The following is a 26,815-nucleotide window of genomic DNA, read 5'->3' on the forward strand; positions in this document are numbered from 1 at the left end:
GAATGGAATTACTACATATAAGTAACTACTATCATAAGCATCTCCATTTATTTTTAAATGTTAAACATTTTTTATTCAAAAATGTACTATTTCATTGAATTACAAAATAACAATTTTATTAAGATTTCAAGCAATTGATGTTCAATCGATTATATTATACGGTTTAATCTATATTTTCTGCGAACTTTAGTGAAAAAAAGAAAAAATTTAGAACAGCTTTCATACGAAAGTAAATTTCTCTCTTTTTTTTTCTTATCATTATATTTTACCCACTCTGTTGTTTTTTGTCTCTTTCATTGCATCGTAACCCCTATGTAAATGTTGTTTTTAGTGTATTCATGAATATGTAAGTGTGTGGGATTAAACAACGCTTTAAAAAATAATTTGCTAGTTACCGGAGCAAGTGTCTTGAAGAAAGTTATATTCATGCCGCGATATAACTTGTTAAAGTATCCTGTCTTTATTTTTTAATCCACCTACTCCTATGTGGTGTTTAAACAGTTTCCGCTTGGTCATTTCTTTTTTCTTTCCTTTCACAACGAAAATGTGCTTATGGCCTTTTCCTAATGAAATGATGTTACATCGTGAAAGTTTTAGTCGATAGAAAATAGATTTGCGAAATACTACGTAAAATTTTCTTTCTTTTTTCTTTTTCTTTTTTTTTTTTATAGATACTATTATATATTAGACTTAAATCTGATATTTAAATTGGTCAATAATATTTCGGTTCTTTTTTATATGACACGAATACTTAGAAATCATCAAGAAAAATAGTAAAAAAATCAAGACGAATCGTTTCCAATTATTTCTTTTCGCGATTGTCGCTCTAATTTTCCAAACCACATTTAAAAATCCATCTAAAAAATGTTGGAAAAATTAGTTTAGTATGTCTTAGTATCAGTGTAATAAAGTCTTCCGCGCGTATACACATACATATAGATATATAGATATATTAATACATTACCTAGAAAACGAAAGCTTTACAAACACACATGTATATACCTACATATTCACATCTCACTTGTTAAGAGAGAAAGCGAGAAAGATGGCGAGAAGAAGGGTGGGGGGAGTGGAGAGAGAGAGAGAAAAGTCGGAATCGATCCACAGGTTGCGCGCGCTTTCTAAGTTCACAGAAGCGCTATCAGTGGTGCGATTTGGAAGCTCGTGCCGGACACATAATTTCCACTTAGTACGTGTAAATAAACTTGCATCCTTCTTACTACCTGTCGTTGCTTTCAATGAAATCGATTAGGCGTCGTTGTTGTTGTCGTTACAACGCGAGTGCGATACAAGCGTAGAATAAGTGTAAGAGTTGGAAAGGACAAGGACCTGCATACATAGCAACGAACTCGTGAACCCAAAGGCGCCAGGCCAAGGACGAGTGGAACGGAGTTTAGAGGAAAGCTGCTAGGGGTTTCTCGTTGGATGAGAAAGGCTGATGCTAGTGGCTGTGGTGAATGTACGTGGATCGAGGCCAACGGAGGTTGGCAGAGACTGATTTCGTCAGCAGGCTACCACTAGAAGGGGTGGTTTGCCTTGCGTGTCAATACACATCAATGATTCAGGTGAGTCCCTTTTGCCTTGATTAAACTCACTTTCTAATTCTTCTTCTGTTTCTTTTTTCTCTTATTTTTCTTCCTCATTCTTTTTTATCTTTGTTTTCGTTTACTACAAAATCTATACGATCGATTTTTAAGTCGCTCCTTCGTTTTCCTTCGTAAACTTCTCTTCCACGTACCTTAATTTCGATCGTCGCTAACATTGCACGTTGTCTGAACAAAACGAGATGTCGCTACTGATGATTCACGGCATCTTACCACCCCTTTTCTTACCACGTGGGGAGCGCGCGACTCTCGTCTTTCATGGCCTTGAATCTTTCCTAGCCATTCTCGCACGTGAGTACATACGAACGACACGAAGTGAATCTTGGGGGAACTAAAGAATTGGTCCTAAAGAAACTTTCGACTTTAATGAAATTACTTGCTTTTTCTGCTCTCTTTCTTTATTTTTTTTTTTTTTTTATTGTAAATCGAATTCATTATTTCTAAGTTATTATTCGTCGCAGAAACATTTTGAGACATTAAGACATTAATATAATTATAGCAATTACAATTAAGCATATGTAAAATAGATCGTGAAGTTAATTCTGAAATCGGCAAGGGATAGGCGTTAATGCATGGGCGATAATACTGTGGCCTGGCATTGCAAAAGTTTTATGCGATATGTACATTTGATAAAATCCTCCCAGGCACGTCGCGTGACTATTTGGACTAGTCAATCTGGGACTCAAAGTAAAAATATGCTACGGCGCTAACGAGAATCGATTTAAAGTCGTTGACTTCGTTACGTTCGCGAAACTGCGCCAGTTCAGAAACGCATTTAAATTTCAAACAAACCACGACCAATACGAAATGCGAAAGTTACTTTGACTTTTCGATACAGCGATCCGTTCATTTGATAAGCTTTATAAGCTTTTCAAATGTTTAGAAGTTAACGACTAGATTGGATAGACTGAATGGTATGTAAAATGTAAAATAACTAGTTTTAATGAGATATCGAATGAATCGTTTGAAAATTGCGAAAAATCGAACTAAATTTTTTTTTTTGTTCGGTCATAATCACATAGAAATCTGTTCCAATCTATCAAGAGAATTCGAGTAAATATAATATTTTCGATATGTTTTGCAGCGCTATTCGTAATTTATGACTGACTTGAACATTAATGAAAAAAAATTTAATAAACGTGTGTCCCTGCATTCACCATTTATTAAAATGCATGGTTGAGCTTGAATAAAGTTCGTGTAACATTTTTGTACGTTTTCATGGAAGCAAATTTGTAATAGCTTTTGACTTTTCTACCTTTTCTGTCGGTCGACATGTGCAGTAAATACTGGACATTGATATAGCGCTGTACACATATCTAACTTAACCCGCAGAAAATATACAACCAGGTTAAATGATCAATGTTAACTCTTAGTTGCTTCATGGTGGATCTTATGTAAATAGATAATGGATCTCCAGCACTTGGTTCGGGTTATTGGGCTGTTGCCGTTAGTTGCAATTGCCGAAGGGCAGTTCATTACCTGCCGGACTCTATTTCGATGAGAGCTGTGTCGAACTCTAACCATTCATGCCTTTGAAGTGGTAGTCGCCTCGAGGGCGTTCGCTATGGAACAATGAGAATTATCCCTTCTCCTATCTCTCTTTCTTTTTCTCCCTTTCTCCATCTCTCTCCCTCTCTCTTTCTTTTCTCTCTCTCTCTTTCTCTCTCTCTCTCTTTCTTTCTTTCTTTCTTTCTCTCTATTTCTCTCTCTCTCTCTTTCTCTCTCTCTCTTTCTCTCTTACTCTCTCCAATACGCCTTTCATTTCTCGTTTCTATCTAGGCATATATATATGTAGTACACGCATACAAGCGTAAGAGCGTGCGATATCGCTTGTATGTTTGGCGTTGCTGATTGGCTCGCTTCGGGCGAAGTATTAATCATCCTGAAATTGGTATGTGAAAGGTATCTTAACGAACTGACGGATGAGAAAGCTTTAAACTACATTTCCATATCGTTTGTCTTTTACATTGAGTGTCACGAGTAACGACGTTTCCATAATCGATATTTTCTTCCTTTCCTTTTTCTTAATTTGATCATACTGCGAGAACCTCGTATTTTCCATTCTATGAAATTTGAAGTTCCTTTTGATGAAACTAGCTGTTTTGTTTGATAATCAAAACGAATTCTCAATAAGAGGAAAAATAATAGCTTGTTAGTTATCATATGAGTAATTGTACATTAGTTTGAAATAGTTTCGAATCATTTCGTGGCTGCGATATCTTGCCTAATCATTCGTTATCAAGATGATTGTAGACTATGTTATAATTGCTTACATCACGCGTATAGAGAGAATTACAGTTACGCGTGGTATACGCATTATTACTAGAATATCGATTATCAGATAGCCATGCGTCTATATCTCTTCCTCCATTAATTACTGATAATAATTCCATATATCGATACTATGCATTAATTAATGTATATATATATATATATATATATATATATATATATATATATATATTAGTGTATATATATATTATATATTAAGGTATATATATATATATATATATATATATATATCATTACAATAAAAGTTATCTTTTGAATGCTCGCGTTTGCTATAATTATATATAGTTAAATTATAGGTATATGATTTCGTAGATATTCATTGATAAACAATATTTAGACTGAATGTACATGAATACGTTATTTTAACAGGCTACATATGTATCCATGTATAATACCAAATGAAAATACATGGAAGTAATTCTTATTGTATCTTATATTTTTAAGAAACTTACTAAACAGAATTATAAAACTTGTTCATGTTCTGATTTTTTTACGAGCTTGCAGAAAGATAAACAGCGTGTTAATTAAATGTAATGGAAAGCACACGTAGCTAAAGTTCCTTGACACGATTTACACATTCAGAAACGAGAAGGGAAACCTGCACGTCTAGTTTTTCTTTTTTTTTTTTACATCTTCTTTCGTCGTACTTTTCTTTTTCTCGTATATTTCCTTAGCTACTTCTATTAGTGGTAAATTATAGAATCGCAGCTTGTTTAATTATTTCGGTGGTTATGTAAATAAAATACGTGCACCACGGGTAAAATTGAAGACGTGCTAATTATCACGCAAAGGGAACACAAGAAACAGAGCAAAGATGGAAAATGAGTAGTAAGAAGTGAGTCCCTTAATTGCAGTGGCTCCCTACTCGACGAAAGTGTACTCTCTCGTTTTTCTTTTCACATAACGGTTTATCTGTGTGCTACGTTTTTCAAGGAGAAATAGCTTCTTTTTTAAGGCGACTTCATCGAAAGCCCTCTTTAATTTATGTTTTTAACAGATCGGATTCAAGATGGAAACGGATAGGCTACCATAGATAGAAAAAGCAAAGTAAACAGATACTTGGATGTCTTTGCCGTTTTCCGAGAGTATTTCCTTTTTAGATATATTCTTTGTGCGCTTTTATTCTCTGCTCTAAACAGTGGATCATTACAGAGTAAACTTACTAACGAACTGAAGCGAATTGATCGAAAACAAAGGGAGGTTTCAGAACGTTTAAAACCTTCGAACGATAGATAATCGTGAGCCAAGCCATTTTCCAAAAGTCCGATAATACGCAAGTTCGATTGTATCTCTTGTTCTTTGGAAGACGAAGGATAAGGTAGGCGTATTCGTTTATTATCATGATCCGCATCTCTTTTCAATGGGCTTTTTATATAGTGTATCCACCTGGATAGTTTAAGAGTTTCGGAAGAGTATAGGAGAAGGTAGAAAAAAGGAAGTATAGAAAGAAAGATAGATAGTACGAAGGAGGAGAAAAATAGAAGATAGAAGATAGAAGAAGAAGAAGAAGAAGAAGAAGAAGAAGAAGAACAAGGAAAAAGGAGTATGCGAAGAGTCGAACGAAAGAGACTTTCAAAGAATTTCCAATTCTCAGCTTTTCAACGTCGCCGCTTTCGACGCTTTCGTTGATGTGAGAGAGGTTATCGTAATGAACGGTATTCAGTTTAGTTTGAGGTAAGTTACGAGCCAGTCTAGTCAGTCAGTCAGTCAACCAACCAACCAAGCAACCAACCAACCAACCAACCAACCAGCGAACCAACCAGCTAGCGAACCAGGAAATATCGGTGTAGGCATTCAGACACTGATTGTGAGATAGAAGTAAAATGAAACGGTAGAAGAATTGAAAGGCGGAATTCACCCTCTTTCTGTGCTTCCAATCTTCGCGGTCATCCTCTCTCTTTCTCGTCTATTACACAACCCGTTCGTTCTTCGTTCATTTATATCGATCGAGTAGACGAAAAATTCGTAGGAAGATCCAATGGATACATGAGGTATTTACATTGCCTTTTATAGACGGATTCTCATTCGCAAGAGAAGTGTACTCATCTAAATGCACCTCGTACTAACTAACCAACCAACCATCATTCTCTTCCTCTCTCTGTTTCTATTTTTCTTCTCTGTTTCTATCTCTCTCTCTCTTTTTCTTTGCCTATCGTACCGTTTTCATTCCATCCTTTTTCTTCATCGAATGCCTCGAACGTGAACGTTTCGAGTCAAATTTTATTTTTTTTTTATCTATCTTTTCTTTTTTTTTTTTATAGAAACTGATCAATGTCGAAAAAAATACACATTCGTTCACTGCACAAAATATTTCGAGTGTTTGGAGGAAGGAAATATTCGGGCCTTTGTTTCCTTAATGAAGTTATAAAAGTAATTTCGCTTCGATAGATGAAAGTCATGGAATTCCATTAATTAAGGCGATAAAGAATTGTTCAACCGAAAAGCAATAAGCGTCCAATCTGTCAGACAGATCAATGTACCATATATCTATATACATATATGTTTTGATATAAAATCAAAGAACGCTGAATTGAAAATCAACAACCGTTAAGCTAAGAACAAGTTGAGAAAGAAGAATTAAAATTCGAAGTTTCGTATTTAAAACTGACATATTTTTATTGAAATATCTCTATAAGAGGATAAAAAGTAAATAGATATTAAATATCATTGAGAAAGATCGTATATTTAGATATCCATGTTCAACAGGTACATTTTTGGAAATAAATGTCGTTACCTGTTTCGACCATTTTCTCGATGTCTCGAATAACGTGCGTGGAAGAGACAAGTCAATCGGGACGCGAGTCCTTGTACTTCCTACCTTGTACGAGATAGGCTGCGGTTTCGAGACTTGGATGTGCAACGAAAGCCCGAGAATACACAATTTGATAATGGGTTAACTGTGTAACGCTCGCCCGTTTACTGTAGAACGTAGGAACTGGTTCGAATCGGTGATAACACTGTGCTCGCATAATCAATCACGCTGTTCTCCCATCTCCTCTCTCTTTCTCTCTCTCTCTCTCTCCCTCTTTCTCCCTCTCTCTTTCTCCTGCGTTCAATTGAACCACGATGTAACACCAAGAACGGAACAGTGTCGATAATAGCAGAAGCAACAATAACAGCGATAATCATACGCATTTAGAAGTAGCTGTAGCGACTGATCGGAAGAGGTAAGAGGCACTTGTTCATTCTCTAGTTAGTGGTAAAGGTACATGTAATGGTAGAGGTCATCAGTACTGGTGTTTCGTCCGTTGGCACTTGACGCGTTTGATGCGCTTATGCCTGGCTCATTGGTGGCTTTCCTATGTCCTACGACAGAATTAGGCCGTGTTTCTCACTCTCCTTGCCAATTACGTCAACAAGACGCATTTGATTCCAGGATTATTCGCGTTCATTGCCCCATTTGCGCGTTATTTGAAATACATGAGTCACGAAAGTGATATACTGGTATTTCGTTTCTAAATGTTATTCTTTTAAAGTGTATTATTGTATTTTAAAGTTTATTCTTGTAATAAGATCAATTGAAACATTGTTTGAAGCGTGACTAAGAATCACTTTTCATATATTCAGCTTCGCTCACTTATATTCGAGAACTCTTCAAGTTGTTGTTGAATTTTTTTTGAGTACTTTTAAATAATTTCTATACCTAGTTGTTTTCATGATAGATATAGTTGTAATATGTGAGGATATATATTACGAATTAGTGATTTATAGTATTCATCAGTTGAATAATAACGAAAGAATTAGGCAAATATTTCGAAACAAAATAGGAAACAATAGCTATTGGAATTTATCCACGATCAAGTTTCAGTAGTTTTAGAATGAAAATTATATTATATTAAATAGTTGCTAAAATTATATTATATAGTTGTAAGTTAAACACATGTTACTGTTTCTTTCTCTTTCTTTTAATTCTAGTCTTTGTTCCTTTTCATTTTTCGTAAACTCACGACAAGTTAATAAATCTGGGCACACCTGACGAGAAATACACGTTCTTTCCGGGCCTCTGTTGGATTCTCTGAGGACAAGAAGGTTTTTATTCTGCGTGACATTTTGTTTCAACGTCTCGCATTTTATACTCCTTCGCATGGTTGCACGCAAAGTCAAGTCGTTTCAAAAATCTCTGCAGCGGACGTGCGAACATCTTTTAGCCCCCTTTTTACTTTGCTTCTGCAAATTTAGAAAACAGAAATTTCTTCGTTTAAAAAGTAGAATCAATCTTATATATGTTATATTTTATAATATTATATTAATAAACATTGTATATTTTATATATAGTATCTTTCTAATTAAGGAAGGAAATAAAGTACATGGAAAAATATAATAAAGATATTTTTAATTTCATATTCATCTAAACAACTAATTTATAAGTAACACTCTTATAAGTAATTTGTTTTGGGATTGTCCTTACTTTTGTATAATATAATATATCAATGGATAGCACAAAAATGTTGTTCCTTTTTATATATAAATTTGTTAAAACTAACTGATTTTATAAGCTGTGTGTTTTCAAAACAGAATTTTACACACATGCAAATATTTATTTTTTTAAATGCATATATATATATATATATATATATATATATATATATAAGTCCTCATTGTATTTCAAAGACATCGTTAGACATTTTTTCTTTACTTTTGAGAACTTTGCCATGAATATTCCTGGTTGTGGTCTTAATTGCACGCAGTAGGACTTCTCTTTATGCGATTGGTATGTCTACCGAAATGACCCTAAAGGGCGATGCCAAGTCCATTGTCCTAAGCCGTGCAGTGCGGTTCATCTAACGCGTTATTGCAGAGAGACCTCGTTCGGTGCGGCAGCTTGATTTTAACAGGTTCAGGAAGTCATACGGTCCATTATCGTTTCGAGCACTATATCCAAGTGAAATTTTGTCGACTGTCCCATTGGACTTCCATGGAGCACTTCGGTGAATACCATACAATACCTACAATCTGTTTCTTCCGTTTAGCACTATAATTGCACCGTTATTACGAATACCATAAATCATCGTGAATAGAAACACGACTGTACGTATGTACATTTATCTTTTCGTATGATTTTGAAATAATCATCGTTTATGGATGTTCGATAGTTGATGTTTCAATTTAATTTATTTCTGTTAAACTGAATTGAGTATGTTTTATAATATTTTATTGTTATTAAATGAAAGAGTTGAAAATAAAAATTTTTCTTTACTTGTTCGCGAATAAAGTATTTTTTAGTTTGATGAGATAAATTAAATCGGCCGTTTTCGAAATATTGTAACTGCATCGTAAGGTGTATCTTGAGATAAAATGAAAACTACTCAATATCCTCATTAGCACATTGGTTGCGATTGTTAAAGTAGAGACGTTCGAATCTTTTTCACCTTTATTTTCCGTTTCTTGATACATTCTAGCCTAAGGGTATCCAATAGAATGCAAAGGCACGAGCAGATAAAAAAGCGGAAAACGATTTATCTCTTGGGTTTTGTTCCGAAATAGCTTTTGGTTGTTGGTATGTTGGCACGAATAGTACGTCTGAGAGAGGCGTTTTATAAACTTATTATTGATATCTAGGTGGATATTACGAGTCTTTATTTCGGTGTTCTTATGTAACTTAAATCGGTTATTTACTTACGTATTGTGTTTATACTTACGTCCTAACGATATAACACATCGTTCCCATGAGTGCATTAAGCAATTGAACAAAGTTTGAGACTCGTAATGCTTTTTGTATCGTCCTTTCTAACCGACAAGAAACTTGTTGCCGAGTAATTAGGACCATAAAATAATTTGGAAGGCGAGATTAAAAAGTTTCTTTGTTTTACTTTTCCCGTCTAATACATAAAAATTCAATTTTTAAATATTTATAAAAATGATTATAATGAAACATATAGAAATTGAAATATAGACATTTAAAATCTTGAGATACAATAGTATTCAATATTTTTGATTGTAGTTGCGATGCCAACCATGGAACCTCAGTTTAACCAGCGTGATCGTTTTGGCACTATCCAATATGCTGCTGACCTTTTTACTACTACAGTCGGAAACTTGCACGCAGAATTCGATAGGTCGAGAACTCGAGATAAATGCCGTCACGGACTGGAATCTCGGTACCCTACTCAAGGAGCAACAGGAAGAGTGTGCGACGCGGGATTATCGACACACGACAGTTGACAGGCTAAAGCTCGACGTGAGACTAGGCAGATGGGATGCCCGTAGGCTTTTCAAAACGTTCGATTCGATCTTCGTCGGATCTAGATTTTCTGAGCTTTCGCAGACGTATCGAGTTTGTCTTGCCACGCAAAGTTCCATCGAAAAGTTGCACTCGATCGTTCAAGTGGCCCATCAATGGACCGGTCCAATGTCTGTTGCTTTGTACGCCGCTGGCGACGAAGAGTTCGAAGTTCTGCAAAAGTATTTGCTTTATCTTAAAAAGTGCTACGAACCCGTACGTGAAAGGATATCCTTTTCTTTGGCCGTGCCAAGGGTCAAACCACCCAAGAAGCAACCCCGTACTTTTGCCCTGCCTGACATCGTCGATTGTGCCAAACCGGAAGCTACCCTTAACGAACTCGTGTCCGGTATTTCCGTCGAGCAAACGAACTGGAGAACGCGAAACGTTTATCCTCAGAATCACATGCGGAATCTAGCTAGGAAAAATTGCCAATCCGATTACGTTTTCTTAACGGACGTCGATATTATACCAAGCCTCAATCTCACCGGTGCTTTAGATGACTTCCTTAGGAATGAGAACTGCGACAAGTGCGCCTACGTCATACCCACGTACGAGCTGGACTCGCGTGTCAGATTTCCACCGAATAAATCAGACTTGGTCAGACTGGCGAGAAAAGGTCTCGCTAGACCCTTTCATCAAAAGGTTTTCATCCACAATCAATTTGCCACGAACTTTACGAGGCAAGTATTTTGTATTTTATTAAGATAGTTAAAGAGTCATTTCACAGTTACTCTTTATTTATAGTTCTTTTAATGGATTACATTCATTAATTTCGAAATCATATCGTCATTGAAGATATTTTATTAATCGAAATGATAGATTCGCATCTCTCTCCATTGCTCGATTATTTTCGTAAAATTCATTCGTAATTAAAAATCGATTGTAAGGATCAACTAATTGGTGACTTGTCTTATTCCCGCCCTTGTATTGATTTATATCCAATGAAAGATCTTTCGATCTCATTTGATTGTAAGACGTCGGCAAAGAAACATTGTCGTCAAGTATGAGGTATATTATTGTAAACATTCGTTGACTGTTTTTTGTACAAGAACGGGACGGCGGATGACTCAGTTTACTATTGATTAATCGTTATCTTGATTATTATTTTCTCTTATATTATATTTTGAGAACGGTACGTTCAAAACAATTTTATTTTTTATTATATTGAAAGAGGTGGTTTTTTAATAAAAAATATAAGCGCAATGAATGTCGGTTTTTTAAACATTTATTATTTTTGCCAACCACTGTGCATTGTGCACGCAGTAAACTCTCGGGAAAAAAATATTGGAAAAAATTACAGTATATTCTCGAACTTTCCTCTTCCAGCATACGCTTTATAAATATATGAGCACTGTATAAACAAAAACGTAGTGATCGATTGAATGTAGTACGTAATACACACTGGCAGAATATACTAGTTATATATACAGATATTAAAAGTATTTTCCGCATATTCGAATGTTAATATTTAAAAAATTTTTTTACCCATGTTTATTTGAGATTAAGAGTTATAAAATATTAGATTTTCAATGACAACGAAAATTTTATCACAAAAGTGATCGATTTCGTTTGGAATGATTTATGTATATGTAAAATGTTTCATTTTATTTATACAATCCTGCGAACGAGAGCAATGTTATCAAAATAATAAACAAAACGTTGTTACAAGATTCACATTAAATCAATTCATTTTACTTGGTCGTTCTCGCAGATGGGTGTTGGACGTGTCACCGACTCACAAGAATTACGAGAACATAAGAAACGGCAAGGTTTATGTGAGTCACGATGTGACAAATTTCGAATTCCTTTACGAGCCGTTCTACGTGGCAAAGGATACTGCACCAGCTCACGACGAAAGATTCATGGGATATGGATATACGAGAAACACTCAGGTATTCTACTTTGACTCAAATGGATATACATTTCTACTTTCTTTTAAGAAAAAATTGATCGAATAAGTAGATGCACGATTCTTTTCCACTATGTACAGTGAAAAGCAAATAACAACATTTGGAGGAGGTATATTTCTTTCATTTCTTTTCTTTTACTTTCTTGCTCCGTTATTATATAGCTTTGTTCTTATCTTACAACAAGCACCATGATTGCGTGACAGTAATGTTAGTATTGCATCGAAAATACGATTTTAACATGCGATCACATCTACGAACAAAGACAAATATGCAATATTTACCAAGATAACCATAGTTCTCAATTTATTTATATTATTTTTTAATGATCCTTAATACTCGTGGTCTAAAGATTACGTTGATACAATGGAATTGTACATAAGATAGATACATAGAATGGGTACAAAAAATATATGATAAAGGAAATTAGAAGAAATGAAAGAACTATTCCAACATAGGCTATTATTATGGTTTATATATTCTAACTCGAAGGAACTTAATTGAAATACTGAAATCGTTATTATTTTTATCTTTTATCAGTTTATCGAATTTACTTAGAGTTGATAGAGATAGCAATTGAACGTACGATAAAGTTGGTACACGTGAATTGTATTATGAGAAAACGCGGGCACTCACGTTCCTATGTCCGATTACGAGCTGCTTTAGAGCTGGCGAGAACAGGGGTGAGCCGTGAAATCGGCAATGGAACGAGGGTGGAGACAAACGCGCACACGATGGTAGTTTGGGGGTTGCAGCAAACTCGAACGAGCGAACCTCTCGCGCACTAGGGACATTAATTGAATTACGTATTATCATTCCCGTCGTTATCGGACGATGGAGGCTCATTTTGCAGAACAAGCATTATTCAATTTAAACTTGATACATCTCTCGTCGTACAGTCGAATGTACGCATTCGAGAGGAAAGCACGTTACCCTGTCGTTTTGGCATACGCGTGCTGTTGTAAATTGGCATTCACGAATGTATTGCCGTGCTTAATCCACAGATTAGCTTTATTTCTGTGTCCGTAACATCATACTCGAACGTGTAAGTGTATGCACATACGAAGTGACGGGAATGGTTTTATGATAACAATGTGTCACTCGTGAAATTTTTATTCAAAAAAAAAAAAAGAAAGGAAAAAAGAGAACATTATCTAGGGACATAATGCATTTAAATATTTAAATAAGATGCATAAATTGTTCGATGGAAATTGGGAATAATAATGAATGATATTGGTTGATTAACGAGCTTAATACCTTAATAACTAGGAACCTTTTTTTATTATTTCTCGAGGAAGAGTAAATTTTTTATTACAATGCGAATTATTTACGAACGAATCAGGCGTTTTGCATTTTAAGATATTACTTAAATATTCGAGATATTCTCCAACTTTCAACATCTGCGAGGTATTTCATTTGGATCGGAGGTGGAAGCTTAAAGCCTGGTGCGATTTGTAACCACTCCTGAATCCTCCTATTCCGTGAGAAAATATAGATAGAAGAGAGTATCTATCCCGGGAAATTCTTTCCTCATCCATGTTGCGCGCATTACAAGCACGAGAGGAATCTGCTCTTATTAGCGAAGTAACGCCGAGCATTGCATTCGATGCACGTGTACGCGTGCAGCCATCGTTCGCGTTCTCTTATCGTTTTCCATTGTTTCTCTGCTTGCACGAGAGAGGAAAAGAGAGTGGAATCTCGTGACTAAATCGATCATATATTATCTAATGTTTTTTTTCTTTTTTATAAATTAATACGAAAAGCTTTCACATAAAAGATTCATATAATCCAAAATAAATTCATCAATATTTAAATTTAAATTGCCAAAGAGAGAGAGAGAGAGAGAGAGAGAGAGAGAGAGAGAGAAGTATGTGACTTGAATTTTATAAATTCTACTTTACAAAAATATGATTCTCAAGATCGATTGTATTACGAATATAATAAATATGAAAATGACATTCTACAAATTGGAAAGATTATCGCTATTTTATTTATACGCTATTATTGTGAAAAAGAGCAATAGCAAATAGAGAGAAATACAAAAGAGAGAGAGAGAGAGAGAGAGAGAGAGAGAGAGAGAGACAGAGAAAGAGAGAACTACGTTGGAAGAACAAATTTTGTCACAACCTAGAGATAACAAAATTTCGTTGTGCAACGAAAATCCTTGCGCGAGACTTTACAGTTTCGTATTTCGTGTAAAACGAAGTACCCTTTAACTCGTTGCTGCAATAAAACGAGCATAAATCTACACACGGCCATGCTCTATCCTCTTTCGTCGGTGTACCGATAAGTCTAGTGCAGAAGAGTAGAGTGTATGTACATACATATATACTTACATACAAAGAGTGTTTTCGTACTCAGGGAAACGTGTGAGTTAGGAGACATTGTAACACTTCCAATCGGATAGTACCTTTCCTTTTCTACATACATTGGTATTCGTGTCTTTCCTTCGTGGTTGGTTCGCACAACATCCACTCCCTACGGAGAAATGAGAATTGGTATCGTTCGCATTTCCAAAGCCTTTTATTTCCTTTACCTTTCTAAGTTTCTCGGTGTCTAGTCGAACGATTTATCTAGCGCAAATTTTCCGTACTATTTTTCAATTTCTTACTGGTTTATAGGTATTTTTGCCTTTTTCTTATTTTCTATATTTTGTTATTTGAAATATATTTTGTTAAACATAATGTTATATTTTATTCATCATTTTCTTAATTCGTATAAAATGTTGATGGTTTTATGCTTCTATACAATCGATTTTTTATTTATTACATTCAAATTCGAACATCTCCGAATCTCATAACGTTTTTTCAACGTTAGAATCATATTCGTTGAATTAAATATTCAATTTTGTCAACGAACTATAATTTGTAATTTATCGAAGAACGGGACAAGAGAAGGAATTTGAACAACGTCGAGTTGTAGTATTGATTATTATTAATGATTTAATCATTAAAACTCCATCAAGAATTATTATAAATAGAATTTTTGAGCGAATTAATTGGATGTACTCATTTGATGGTACCTGACTGAACGAAACCAAAAATAATAAACCGTGTAATCATGTAAAATGTACCTATGTATGTCGTATATCGTATACGATACAGAGAAATTGATTTAGAGTGATCGCCGATATATATTTTCTACGGAATTAAATTAAATGTCCGATGGAAGGAACGTAGATCAATGAACCGTGTGGATAACCAACGCGATTCGTTATCTTCCCTCGTTTCGTTCTAGCATGATTCGTCAATTAATCGGGGTGATACAGTAGCACGTAATAACGATTCATTCGATTTAAGGCCGGCGTCGTGTCCTACCGCAATACGGCAGCGTTACTACTACTACTATTATTACTACTACGAGAGAGAGAGAGATAGAGATAGATAGATAGATACAAAGAGAGAGAAGAGAGAGGGAGAGAGAGGGAGAGAGAGAGAGACCTTTTCGTGTATGCGAAGCAACTGAAATCGAATTGAACGTGATAGTGTGCTCGTTTTGAAGCTTCATCGCCGTCAGTCACTCCCGCTGATTGAGCGATTAACGCTGGCACGAATCGCAGATCGAAGAAGAACGGATTTTGGAAATGAATGATCGACGATGAATCCGATCACCATTGTTTCCTGCCAATTGCTTCGTGACGTTTTTTTTTCTTTTTCTTTTTTCTTTTCCTTCATTTTTCCTTTTCAGCGATATCACGTATAAATGTACAAAAGAAAAAAAAATCTGATTTTTATTGGAAAAATTGTCCTCGCATATGAGATAGGAAAGATAGGAGGTAATAATTTTCATCTTCGACTTGTTTCCTCGCTAGTAATGAAATTCATTGACGAGTTTGTCATCGGGGACAAAAGATAATACTGAAAAAAGTGCTCCGATCGGATAAGAAAGAATCGTATGAAGTATGAATGCCGTTAATTTTGCAGTTAATTCCTACCTAGAAGATTAATTGTCGAGATCGACGACGAGGACGAGAATAACTGGTTGGAATTTAAATATCTCGTACGCTAATGCGAGTGCACTCGCATTTTCTTCATAACGGGGATCCATCAAATTGAACCATGATTTTTTCTCTTTCTCTTTTTTTCTTCTTTTAACATTCTATAAAGTTTTTCCGTTCAACGCTTTCTCATTGTAGACTTCTTCCATTCTCGTCATTATAGCGACACCCTTGAAGGTTCGTTCCCTTGCACGTTCCTAAGCCACCCTTAATGCTCGGAATGTAAGATAAGTGGTAACGGCGTACGACCGGAGACGCCTTATTCGCTTGGATTTACACCGACGTGCGATCGCATAAAACTCAATTATCAGATTTACCACGCTAGTTTATCCCTTTCTCTCTCTCTCTCTCTCTCTCTCTCTCTTTCTCTCTCTCTTTGAGATTCATTATGACGTTACTGCCCTAAAAGAAAAGAATTATTTTTTCTTATTTACTTGATTCGTAACGTACGCATCGCGTATGCAAGGTCACGTAGAGATAGCTTACTCGATTGAAGTAATTTCAATGCATACATCCTTGCATATATCAACGCATATATCATTATCTTTCTATTCTTATTCAAATGATCAAATTTAATTCGTCAATTTTAATTCTATCTTAATAGTATATCTTATAGACATTATACTTTTGATGCATGTCAAATAAATGAAAATTGATATTTCATATTGTTTTGATAGATATATATTTTGGAATAAAAAATTGTAGCTGAGTTAGATGGGTTAGCTCAATCGAGGTATTCCGATCGATCGAAAAAGAAGACAGATGCGTCATCAAGACTAAGTAGACTACGTCGAATCTTCTTTCAAGTCGAGAGCTTAGAACGGTCTTTCTTAAGGAGAAAGAAGGATGACAGTGCGGTTGAAAGATAGGATAGCGTCGAGCAAAGTTTCGCGCTCGCGTGACGGATGAATAGCTTCTTCTTCTTCTTTTTGTTTTTTTTTTCTTTTTCTTCTATCTTCTATGCTTTTTTGCCTCGATCGAATTTAATAATAGGACCGGCTGCGAATAGTAGGTGGAAGATAGAAATAGAGGAAAATCGAAGGAAGGAAATAGCCAGCTGTGCTAGCCTGGCGTGCCATGGCCGTGATGGTCGGTGACCTTAATAGTGCCACTGCCAGTAGGGTTGATGTCGATCGTGCTGGTACCGCTGGTGGCGCTGTTGTTGCTGTTGCTAGCACTCTCTCTTCGATGCCGAAGCGTGAAATTAACCCGAACACATTTCCCTCAGGTACACGCGACGTAAACCACACTCTCCACATTGTCCAATTCCATTTACGTGCGCTTTGCAACTACGAAGGAACCTTTTGACCATATTTGTGCTACACTGGCCAATATATAGGTATATATTAATATATTTCTATTCTAAGTGTTCTCATTTCCTGCGGGACCTTATGCAAAGATGAGATGGTAGATATCTATGCACGCATTATCGATCGAATACATATGTTTTTTTTTCTTTAGCTTTTTTCCTTTTTCTTTTTTTAGATTGTACGGCGTATTTTAAGCTTTTAGCAGAAAAACACGTAAGTACAATATAATATGAATATTACATTATGATTTACGATTTTATTGAATTTTTATGATAAATTTGAATTTAAAAAAGTAGTTTAGATAGAAGGACACTTTTATTGTACTTTGTTGTTTGATTGTTCACGTTAAAAACCTATATATTGGTATATATCTATATATCTGAAGTTCGTATCTATATATCTGATCGTTATAACAGCATCTGTAGAAATTACGAAAATTTACATAAATGCAAGAGCCAGAGGATTGTTCGAGTAGACGGCGGTTAGATCGCGGACATGCAGCGTGAAGCCGACTCGAGAAGTTCTGTCGGTTGTCTAATAGAATTCCGAATGTTCAAAGCTTCGTCGTTATATTATTATACCGAAGGAAGGTCGAGTGTGTTCTGAAACTTCGTGAAAGTCAATGAGACACATACATATCGTGTATCTTTCTTGATAACCACTTAGAGAAGAATTGGTAAAGCTGTATCATTTAAGATATTTTATTTTATATTTCTTATATGGTATGCATTTTTACGAAAGATCATATTGGAAATTGTAGTTTAATATTTAAGATACTATTATATGTTTAACCTTTTTCCAATAATAAATTAATTTGTTTATAAGTCTTTTTACAATTATTAAATTTTTACCTACACTCATTTATTTTCTTGAAAAGAATTTTTAATCTCTATACTTCCAAATTTTGGATTCCTTCGAATATAGAAAAGTACATGTTTGTAGATTTGAAATTTAAATAGGTTTGTCTATGGAAATCGATTGATCGACATTCGTGATCTATCAATAGTTCGTAATGTTGGTATAGAGATAGATAACTTCCGTGGACCAATTAACGTAGATAATTATATGTAATATTTACCTGAAAACATATGCAATCAAACCTATCGAAATGTTTGCATATTGTCATTGATTATTGATTCCCATTGCTCTATTGACAAATTCAGAAGGACGATTATTTTGAAATCGTATTTTCTTCTTGAGTTCGATAATATCAATAATACTTTAAGAGAAGTTAAAACGACTTTATTTCGAATATACAGAGGATTTTAAATATTTTACTTTAACGTTTATCTTATCTAGCTTTTAATTAGAATAGAAGAGATAATAGAAGGTCAGAATTTTCAATACCAAACATTCAACGAACGTATTCGAAAACTCGGATATATATTTACTTACACATTGTGTTATAAAAATGAGTACACACATCTGTGTAGTCAGAGCGATTTAATCGAGCGTCAAGACGAATATAGGAAGCAGGTACGCGTATGTAAATTGCTTAATCAACGCGCAGCAGTTGGAGTTGTTAGGTACAATTGTTTTGGCAGCGTTACCCTTCCCAACATTGGAAATTATACGTTGTGCATCGTTGTGTGTCTCTATGAGACAAGCAGAGCGTCTCTAGGCTGTCGCACGTGTGTCATCTTGTCGTTACGTATAATTATTCACGGTTACGCTTCGAAGATGGAGAACAGCGAGATTAGATCCCGTCCATCAATCCCGTCTGCTTTCCTATCTATTCTACGACGCAGAACCAGTAAACGAACGAAGAAGCATATTAACTCAGAATATTCCCACGTTCTCTAGCTAGCATTTGCGTTAATTAATTAAGAAGTCAAAATTACTTACCTTCGATATTATACTCACATTCTCGACGATCATTGTCGACGAGAGCGTTCGGGGATGTGGCAGATACACATATTTCATAGAATTTCCGTAATATCAGCTCGATCACTATTCATTATGTTAATCACCTTTCGTTGCGTGTCCGTAGATATAATGTTTGTATTCAAGATAATATGAAATTTAAAATGGGATAACGAAAGTTGATTTCGAGAGATCTTGTAAACTTTTAATCTAATTAATTCATATTTGATAATTATTAATTACTAAATATATAAATGTTTTCTTTATTTTTTTTTTCAATTGGAAATGAGATCAGTCGTTGGATAATGATTGAAAGAAAATGAAAGTATTTAAAAAGACTTAATTCGACTTTAACAACTTAAATTCGATTCTTTTATATATCACAAGAAATTTGATACTATGTAATATAATCGTCTTAAGGATTTATAGTATCATACACGGACGTTATTGTTACATATGGTTATCCAGGAAAACACGAAAGCAGGAGCTTGGATCTTCTCTGTCATGTCCGTTCAGCCTGTCTTGGTTGGTAAACCGAGGCCGAGATTACAACATTGTCTCTCTTTGTTTTTAATGACGCGTATCCTTCCGCAGAAAACGTACAGTTCCCGCATGCTTGTTTAATTTTGTCGTCTTTGGGACGTGTACGAAATTTAATACGGTCCGGGAAATAGAATACTTACGTGTTCTTATCATGCAGCTTGGACACGTAAGTAGATTGAAAAGAATAAGATAGAAAAGTGAAATGAATAAAATTTAATCAATTCAATGTGAATTATTTTTATGTGAATTACTTCAATATTATGTGAATTTATTTATGTGAATAATATTTTCAATATTATGTGAATTTATTTATGTGAATAATATTTTCAATATTATGTGAATTTATTTATGTGAATAATATTTTCTATATTATTGAATTATAAAACAAACGGAACAAACGAAAGACTCATTGACTCGAAGTATTTCGAAATTTAAAGTTATGATGAAGTGTTCGTAAAAGACTTGGATACTAGTTTGTTACATTCCGTTTCCTTCTTCCTCTCTCGTTTTTCCTCGTTTTGTTCACCATGTATTTGGCCAGGACATGGATACCTTCGTGTTATCGTTCCTTCACAGAGGGGAAACCAATTCTCCGACATTTTTCGTAGGAAACGTTTCTCATATTAGATCCGCCGTGCAACGATTTTATCCTCTTCGCTGAGTTTCTTCCCTTTATTTACCTCGTGCGATATGCGTAAGTGTGTATAGATGGTATACTTGTATTTTGTATGAAAAATATTTTTAAGAATCTAAGATATTAAAAACTAATTTATTTTCAAGGCGTTTTTTGAAATTATTAGTTTGGAAAGGATTTTTAATTTTCAACGAAATTACGATATTATTATTTTTTCTTTCTTTTCTTTTCTTTTTTTTTTTTGTTAACAGGATATATAGAAGAAAAAGAAAGCGAAGAGATCGATGAATTAAAGATCAATTTTATCTCTCTGTTTCAGGTTTATGAGATGTTTGTGGCTGGCTATCAATTTAAAGTACTCTCCCCTGTATTTACCGTACATTGGGGTCTGCAGACGAGAAAAAGTAGACCTTCCTGGCGTGAACGACAAAACAGCGCCAATAGAAAATATTTTGAAATGTTTAAAAAAGAAGTTTTTGCTCGTTATATGCGAGATCCCTTGAAGATGATGAAAAATACAAACTGACGAAAACATCATCGGGGAATCCGTTGAACTCGTTACTATTTACCGTCCTTTTGAACGACGTAGTTTAATACAAACAGACTTGAGAATTCAGTTTTGTTGGCTTAAAAAAACTTTCTTTTTCGTATCCGTACTATTTACATTTGTATGTTCATACACAAACACGCGTACATATATACTATATGAAAAATATTTTGAAAAGCTCATTATTGCTTGATCTTTTTTATTCATCATAAACAGGTTTTTAAATCATTTCTCGACCTTTTTTTAAGATGGTAATATTTTAAATTTAATAGACCGTCGGAAGATTTTATGAATTAAAAAGTGACCAAAATTAGTCTTATTTTAAGCGTTTAGTCATCATTTTTAAGAAATTATTTATCGCGAGTTTAATTAAAAAAATTATAAAATCGCGTTCAAGAAGTTAATCGATCGCAAAAGATCGAATGAAAATCAGTTTTGAATAAATCAATGAAACGTTAATAATTTCTATAATTAGAAGGCGGTATTTAACGTATTTTCCAGTTCATCGATTCGTCCTAAAGTAGCCAATCGCCGCATCGTGGCTCTTGTTACTTCCGCTCACGATTTTCCAACATCGTCAGAGACTGCCACGCGGGATCACGGAATAAATATCTTTCTTCTAAGTTTCGTGGCACGTACTCGTGCACAAGGAAGAGAATGAGTCGGGAGCTAAGTGAACGTACCTCGTTAGCTGTCTAGCTTCTAGAGGGTAGACGGCGTATAAATTCAGAGATCGATACGTTGAAAACGATCCCTCTCTCTCTTTCTCTCTCTCTCTCTCTTTCTCTCTCTCTCTCTCTTTCTCTCTCTCTCTCTCTCTTTCTTGCTCTCTCTCTCTTTTTCTTACTCTCTCTTTCTCTCTCTCTCTCTTTCTTGCTCTCTCTCTCTTTTTCTTACTCTCTCTCTCTCTCTCTCTCTCTCTCTCTCTCTCTCTCTCTCTCTCTCTCTCTCTCTTTGCTCTTTTTAAACATCGTCGAAAGAGCAACGAAAGATAAGTTTATAATTAAGGGTTGATAATTTACATCGTTACGCGCACGATTCCGTCGTATAAACAAAATTTTAATGAATTTTGTAACATCGATAAGCACATGTTTCATTTGTACGACAACTTGAGAACTTAACTTTGTTAATTTTAAACAATTAAAATTCTAAGTTTGACGATCTTATGTTATTATACATGTATCATATATATAATATATATATATATATATATATATATATATATATATATTTATATATATATAAAAGCCTATACAAGAAGAAGTGCTAGAGGAAAACTAAAGAAGTGCTAAAGGAAAGTAAAGTTAATTCATACTTTATCGGTATGAATTTTATTCGTGTCGAAGTAAAAATTGAATTTTCCTCTTTTTTATGGGAGGTAAGACCATTAAAACCATTAAAATGGTATTTGAACAATTATCTTTGCTTTTTAATATAAAATGTAGACTTTCTGCCAATTGCACGATCGTTTATTTAGTTATATCGTCGTAAAATTTTTACATTTGGTGGATGCCTTTCCTTTTGGTATTATTATCAAAGGAATTTCTTTTCTTTTTATTATTTTCTTATTAAAATCGCCATTGCCATTAGATAATTAATTGTTTCTCACGTTTTATATTTGAATGATTGATTCATCGATCATTATTATCGAATCGTGTACATGAAGTCACAGCCTTAAAACGCAAGGCACTTTTATATTGTAGAATGTAAGATTTAGATATATGTGCAAGAAATATTATAAGAGAGTATACAAATAAACAAGAAAAATATAATAAAGAATTGTGATGTATATGAAACGAGATTTATAATGATTTTAATAATTTCGTTCCTTTTCAGGTTAATCCAATTGGATACTATATAATTTCATTTAACATTTTTATTTAATTAAATAAATTATAACATCAACAATGATATTTTCCTTTATATGTAATAAATGGAACCGTTTTATAATATAATGGAATGTTTAAATTCATGATCGAATCACTTTTATGGCTTACGTACGTCTCGGCTTAACAAAGTGTATTTACAAGTATCCTATCTCGTAATGGAAAGCTCAAGGAGGCTATGAGATTTGTTATCCTACTTTATTGTCATCACGGTCTCTTGTCGATGTAACGCATCGATGAGACGGATTAAGCGTTACATTGATTGCGATGTGAAAGCACGTTTCCCTACAGGAAAATTATGAAGAGGCTGATATTGATAGAGGTAAAGTGTCGCGTAAAGTATATGTCTATTAAGAAAGGAGATAAAATAATTGATATGAATTATTTCCTTTTTATAAATAATTAATCCATTTTGATTTCAATGAATAATCGTAAGATATAAATCGTTAATCAGAAAACATCCTTGTAGATTTACAGTAAGATGATAAATGATAATCATTTGGTAATGTATTTGTTTAGATTTGTTCTTCAAATACAAATCGATAAATGCTTCGAATGCTAGTGCCATTTTGGAAAGACGTCATTACATTTCGAACATTACAAGAAAGACGCGTAGTCGCGTATACACGCGCGGAGCTTGTCGGTAGAAAGTACAGTGTACGAAGTTAGTTTGACGATAACTAGCAAAGTTATATGCGGCGGTTGTAAGCCTCCGGTCGAAACTTTGTAATCACCCTGTACATTGGTCGTGGAAGAAGCGTTTTTCGTCGTGGAAGAACGCAAAGTTCGTTCAAGCATGAAGTTCTTTAACTATCCTCGAAAAGTTTTTCAAAGACATTTAACAAGAAACATTTAATATCGTTATTCGTTAACTGCCGTTTGTTGTAAAGACCGAGCATTATTATCGATGAAAAATTCTTTAATATTTATAACAACTTATCGAATATATATAACAAATAATATATACTTATGGGTAATAATATATACTATTGGTATTATAAATTATTATTGATAAATATCGAGTAAACATTTACATACATATGTATATATATATATATATGTATGTGTATGTGTATGTGTATGTAGGTATGTTCGACATTATTAATCATAATATCGATATTCTTAACGGTTTTTTCATGAAAGTAATTATAATGTCTATAATTTCGATAATAAGATACTTTGTCGTGAAGTATTAAGAGATAAAGCGAATTTTATCTCGATAATTATTTTGTTCGAACTTCACTTGCAAAATATATTATCCGATTATTCAGGTAGAATATTAATATCGATAAACTTCTTACCTATTAACTTCTCCTGAAATATCGCAACGATAAGAATTAATCAAGGGGATTATATGATTCGCAGAAATGAATCAACTTTAAGATGATAAATTGGTATTTCGTTGCGTTTCTTCAAATTATATTATTTCTGATCTTTTTGATATTCAGAATATCAAGATAATAACATGCACATTTTGATGCATTATCTCTTAAATTCCTTTCTACAGAAATGTCGTTGAGTCAGCAGGATTCTGTTTGTTAGAAAGAAAAAGCTTATCGACATTTTAAACAAAAACGTCACTTATATATTAATCTGTCAGTTTTAAATTCGATTAGTGAAGAAGGAAAAATATGATGTGGCATTTTCGACAGAAAGTGTTATTTCGCTAGTTATCCAATCGATTCCCCCCCTCTCTCTCTCTTTCTTTCTCTACACTTATTATTAGATAGACAACCACTTTACGTTAGATGCAATGTTATTCGATAGGAACAAAATAAAAAAGTCGATGGTCAATTTTATTCATTTACATTTTTTCTTCTTTTTCTTTTTCATTTCATAAATAAAATATAATTTCAATTAGGATTTGTATCTAAGGATCGTCCCATAATTTGTTAAATGGGCTCGTTTGAGCTTTTTGACTCGACATATACACACACATACACACACATGTCGTTTTAGAATGATTTAATTTCTTCGGTTACACGTCGAGAACTATTTAGGTAGTTTCTAATCGAGATCGAAGGAATGCAAGGGCTGAAAGACAAAGGAGTTGCTGGATGAGACTGAAAAGGAGAAAGAGATAGATAAATAGATAGATAGATAGATAGATAGATAGATAGATAGAGAGTGAGAGAGAGAGAGAAGGGGTGGAAGATAGGTAATAGATTGTATGTAGAGTCTATGGAAATTGGATGGACTAGGTGGCGTCATAGAGAGCATGGTTGGATGCTATACTTCGACTACTACTTCGGTACCTGACTAAATTTTTAGATTCAACATCGTGACTCCGCTCCTTCTTCTTCTTTTTTTTATTTTTTTTACCTTCGTTCGACCGAACAGGCTCATTAAATTTCTTTCCTCTTCCTTTCATTTTCTCGTCTTCCAATTCTGCTCTCTCTCTCCTTTCTCTCTCTCTCTCTCTCTCTCTCTCTCTCTCTTTCTCTCTCTTTCTCTCTCTTGTATTTTGATTTTATCGTGCTCAGTTTTATCTGTTAGGACCTCATAATGTCTGCTGAAAAGATTTACGAAAAAAGATTGCATCGAGCGAAAGCGAGAACAATGTGGAAAAGAAAAATAAGTTGGAACCTTGTACGGTAAATATGACTATGCAAAGTGAAAGTAATTTTGCAAAATTGACTCTGTTTTTTTTTTGGAACGCAATCTATATTACATTTCATAGAGCAAGAGTTTTTTAATCATGTTAGTCTGTACTCAAGTTCATATATGTATAGGTTTACATACATAAGTACCATGTATATTCATTTATTTATTCATTAAATTTTAAAAGGACGTAATAAAGAAACATGATATTTTTTATTATTTGACGAGAGTCAATCGTAATTCCTTTTATACTTAGAGCTTTTTAGTCTGGTTAACGATGAATTGAGGATTGGTAAGCACAGTAGCTGATGTCCTATTTCACATCGCCTAATACGAAGACTAGACTAATCCTGTCTAATCTTGAATAATCTGAATTAATCTCGTGCAATCTAACGACAGCTTTCTCAACACGAACTACAGGACATTCACTGTAATAGATTTGCTTTCAATTAGAATCAGTATTTCGCTGATAGCGTTCTCTTGCTTCTCGACTGGATATCGCGAAACTTTATCTTTTCATATCCGTTACAGATCTCTCAATCAATCTCTAAAATAATTCTATCTGAAGTTATTCATTTCGTAATGTCATATTTAAGACTCTCATCAATTCATTTTATACTTATCTACGTCGATTTATTCATCAGCTTTATCGATCTATCATTGAATTATTCAAAATGAATAGATGAGTTAGAAACATTGAACTCGCACAATCATTTTGATTTACATTTGTTAAACTTTGTAAAATAATATTGGAAAAGAATTTAAAGTAGAAAAGAGTAAAGCAATCCAATTTATAGAGGACTTCGAACTATTAGACAAATGTATGGAGGTCTCGGAAAGGTCATTACTCGGTAATGCTACTATAACGTTGTCCTTCACTCTCTGGATTTCAATCGTTAAACCTCTAGAGAAGATGTGATAGTAATGACGAACCCGTAGTATAATACCACGTTCTAACGTTCGAAGTTGATTTGATAATAGTTCACCTTAACTAAGCTATCATACTAGATCAAATCGTATCTTTTCCGGTGTAATACGGGTATGATTATATTTATGAAGAAGAGTATTTAAATACATATAATGAACGATGTAAATTTTAAAATAAAATTTCGATCTTTAAATTAAAAATAATCTTCGATTGGTCTTATAATTAAAATATTATAACATAGATATATTTTGAAAGCGAACGAGTTAAATTTTTTTGATCATTATAACATTTCTCTTATATCGAAAGAAAGATTAGGGCAATAATAATATTTTTCTACGAAAAACACAATTTGGCAAAGAATATTTTGACAAAAGATAAATATTTTACTGTTATAAGCTGCATTGGTCTTTCAAAGAGACAAAAGAATTTCCTATTTGGATATTTCCTAGAAGAACATTGAGATTCTTTTCGTCTCGGCAA

General features: G+C 34.0%; 1 protein-coding gene across 1 annotated transcript in view; it reads left to right on the plus strand.

Moving 5' to 3' along the window:
• Positions 1 to 982: 982 nt before the first annotated feature.
• Positions 983 to 26,815, plus strand: part of LOC124426172 — a 50,705-nt gene continuing 24,872 nt past the window's right edge. Inside the window, exons 1-2 of the mRNA XM_046967555.1 lie at positions 983 to 1,565; positions 11,831 to 12,011. Coding sequence (XP_046823511.1) covers positions 1,458 to 1,565; positions 11,831 to 12,011 — 289 coding nt within the window. The 5' untranslated portion in view covers positions 983 to 1,457. The remainder of the gene's footprint in view (positions 1,566 to 11,830; positions 12,012 to 26,815) is intronic.

Source organism: Vespa crabro, chromosome 8 (genome assembly GCF_910589235.1).
Source record: "Vespa crabro chromosome 8, iyVesCrab1.2, whole genome shotgun sequence".
NCBI lineage: Eukaryota > Metazoa > Arthropoda > Insecta > Hymenoptera > Vespidae > Vespa > Vespa crabro.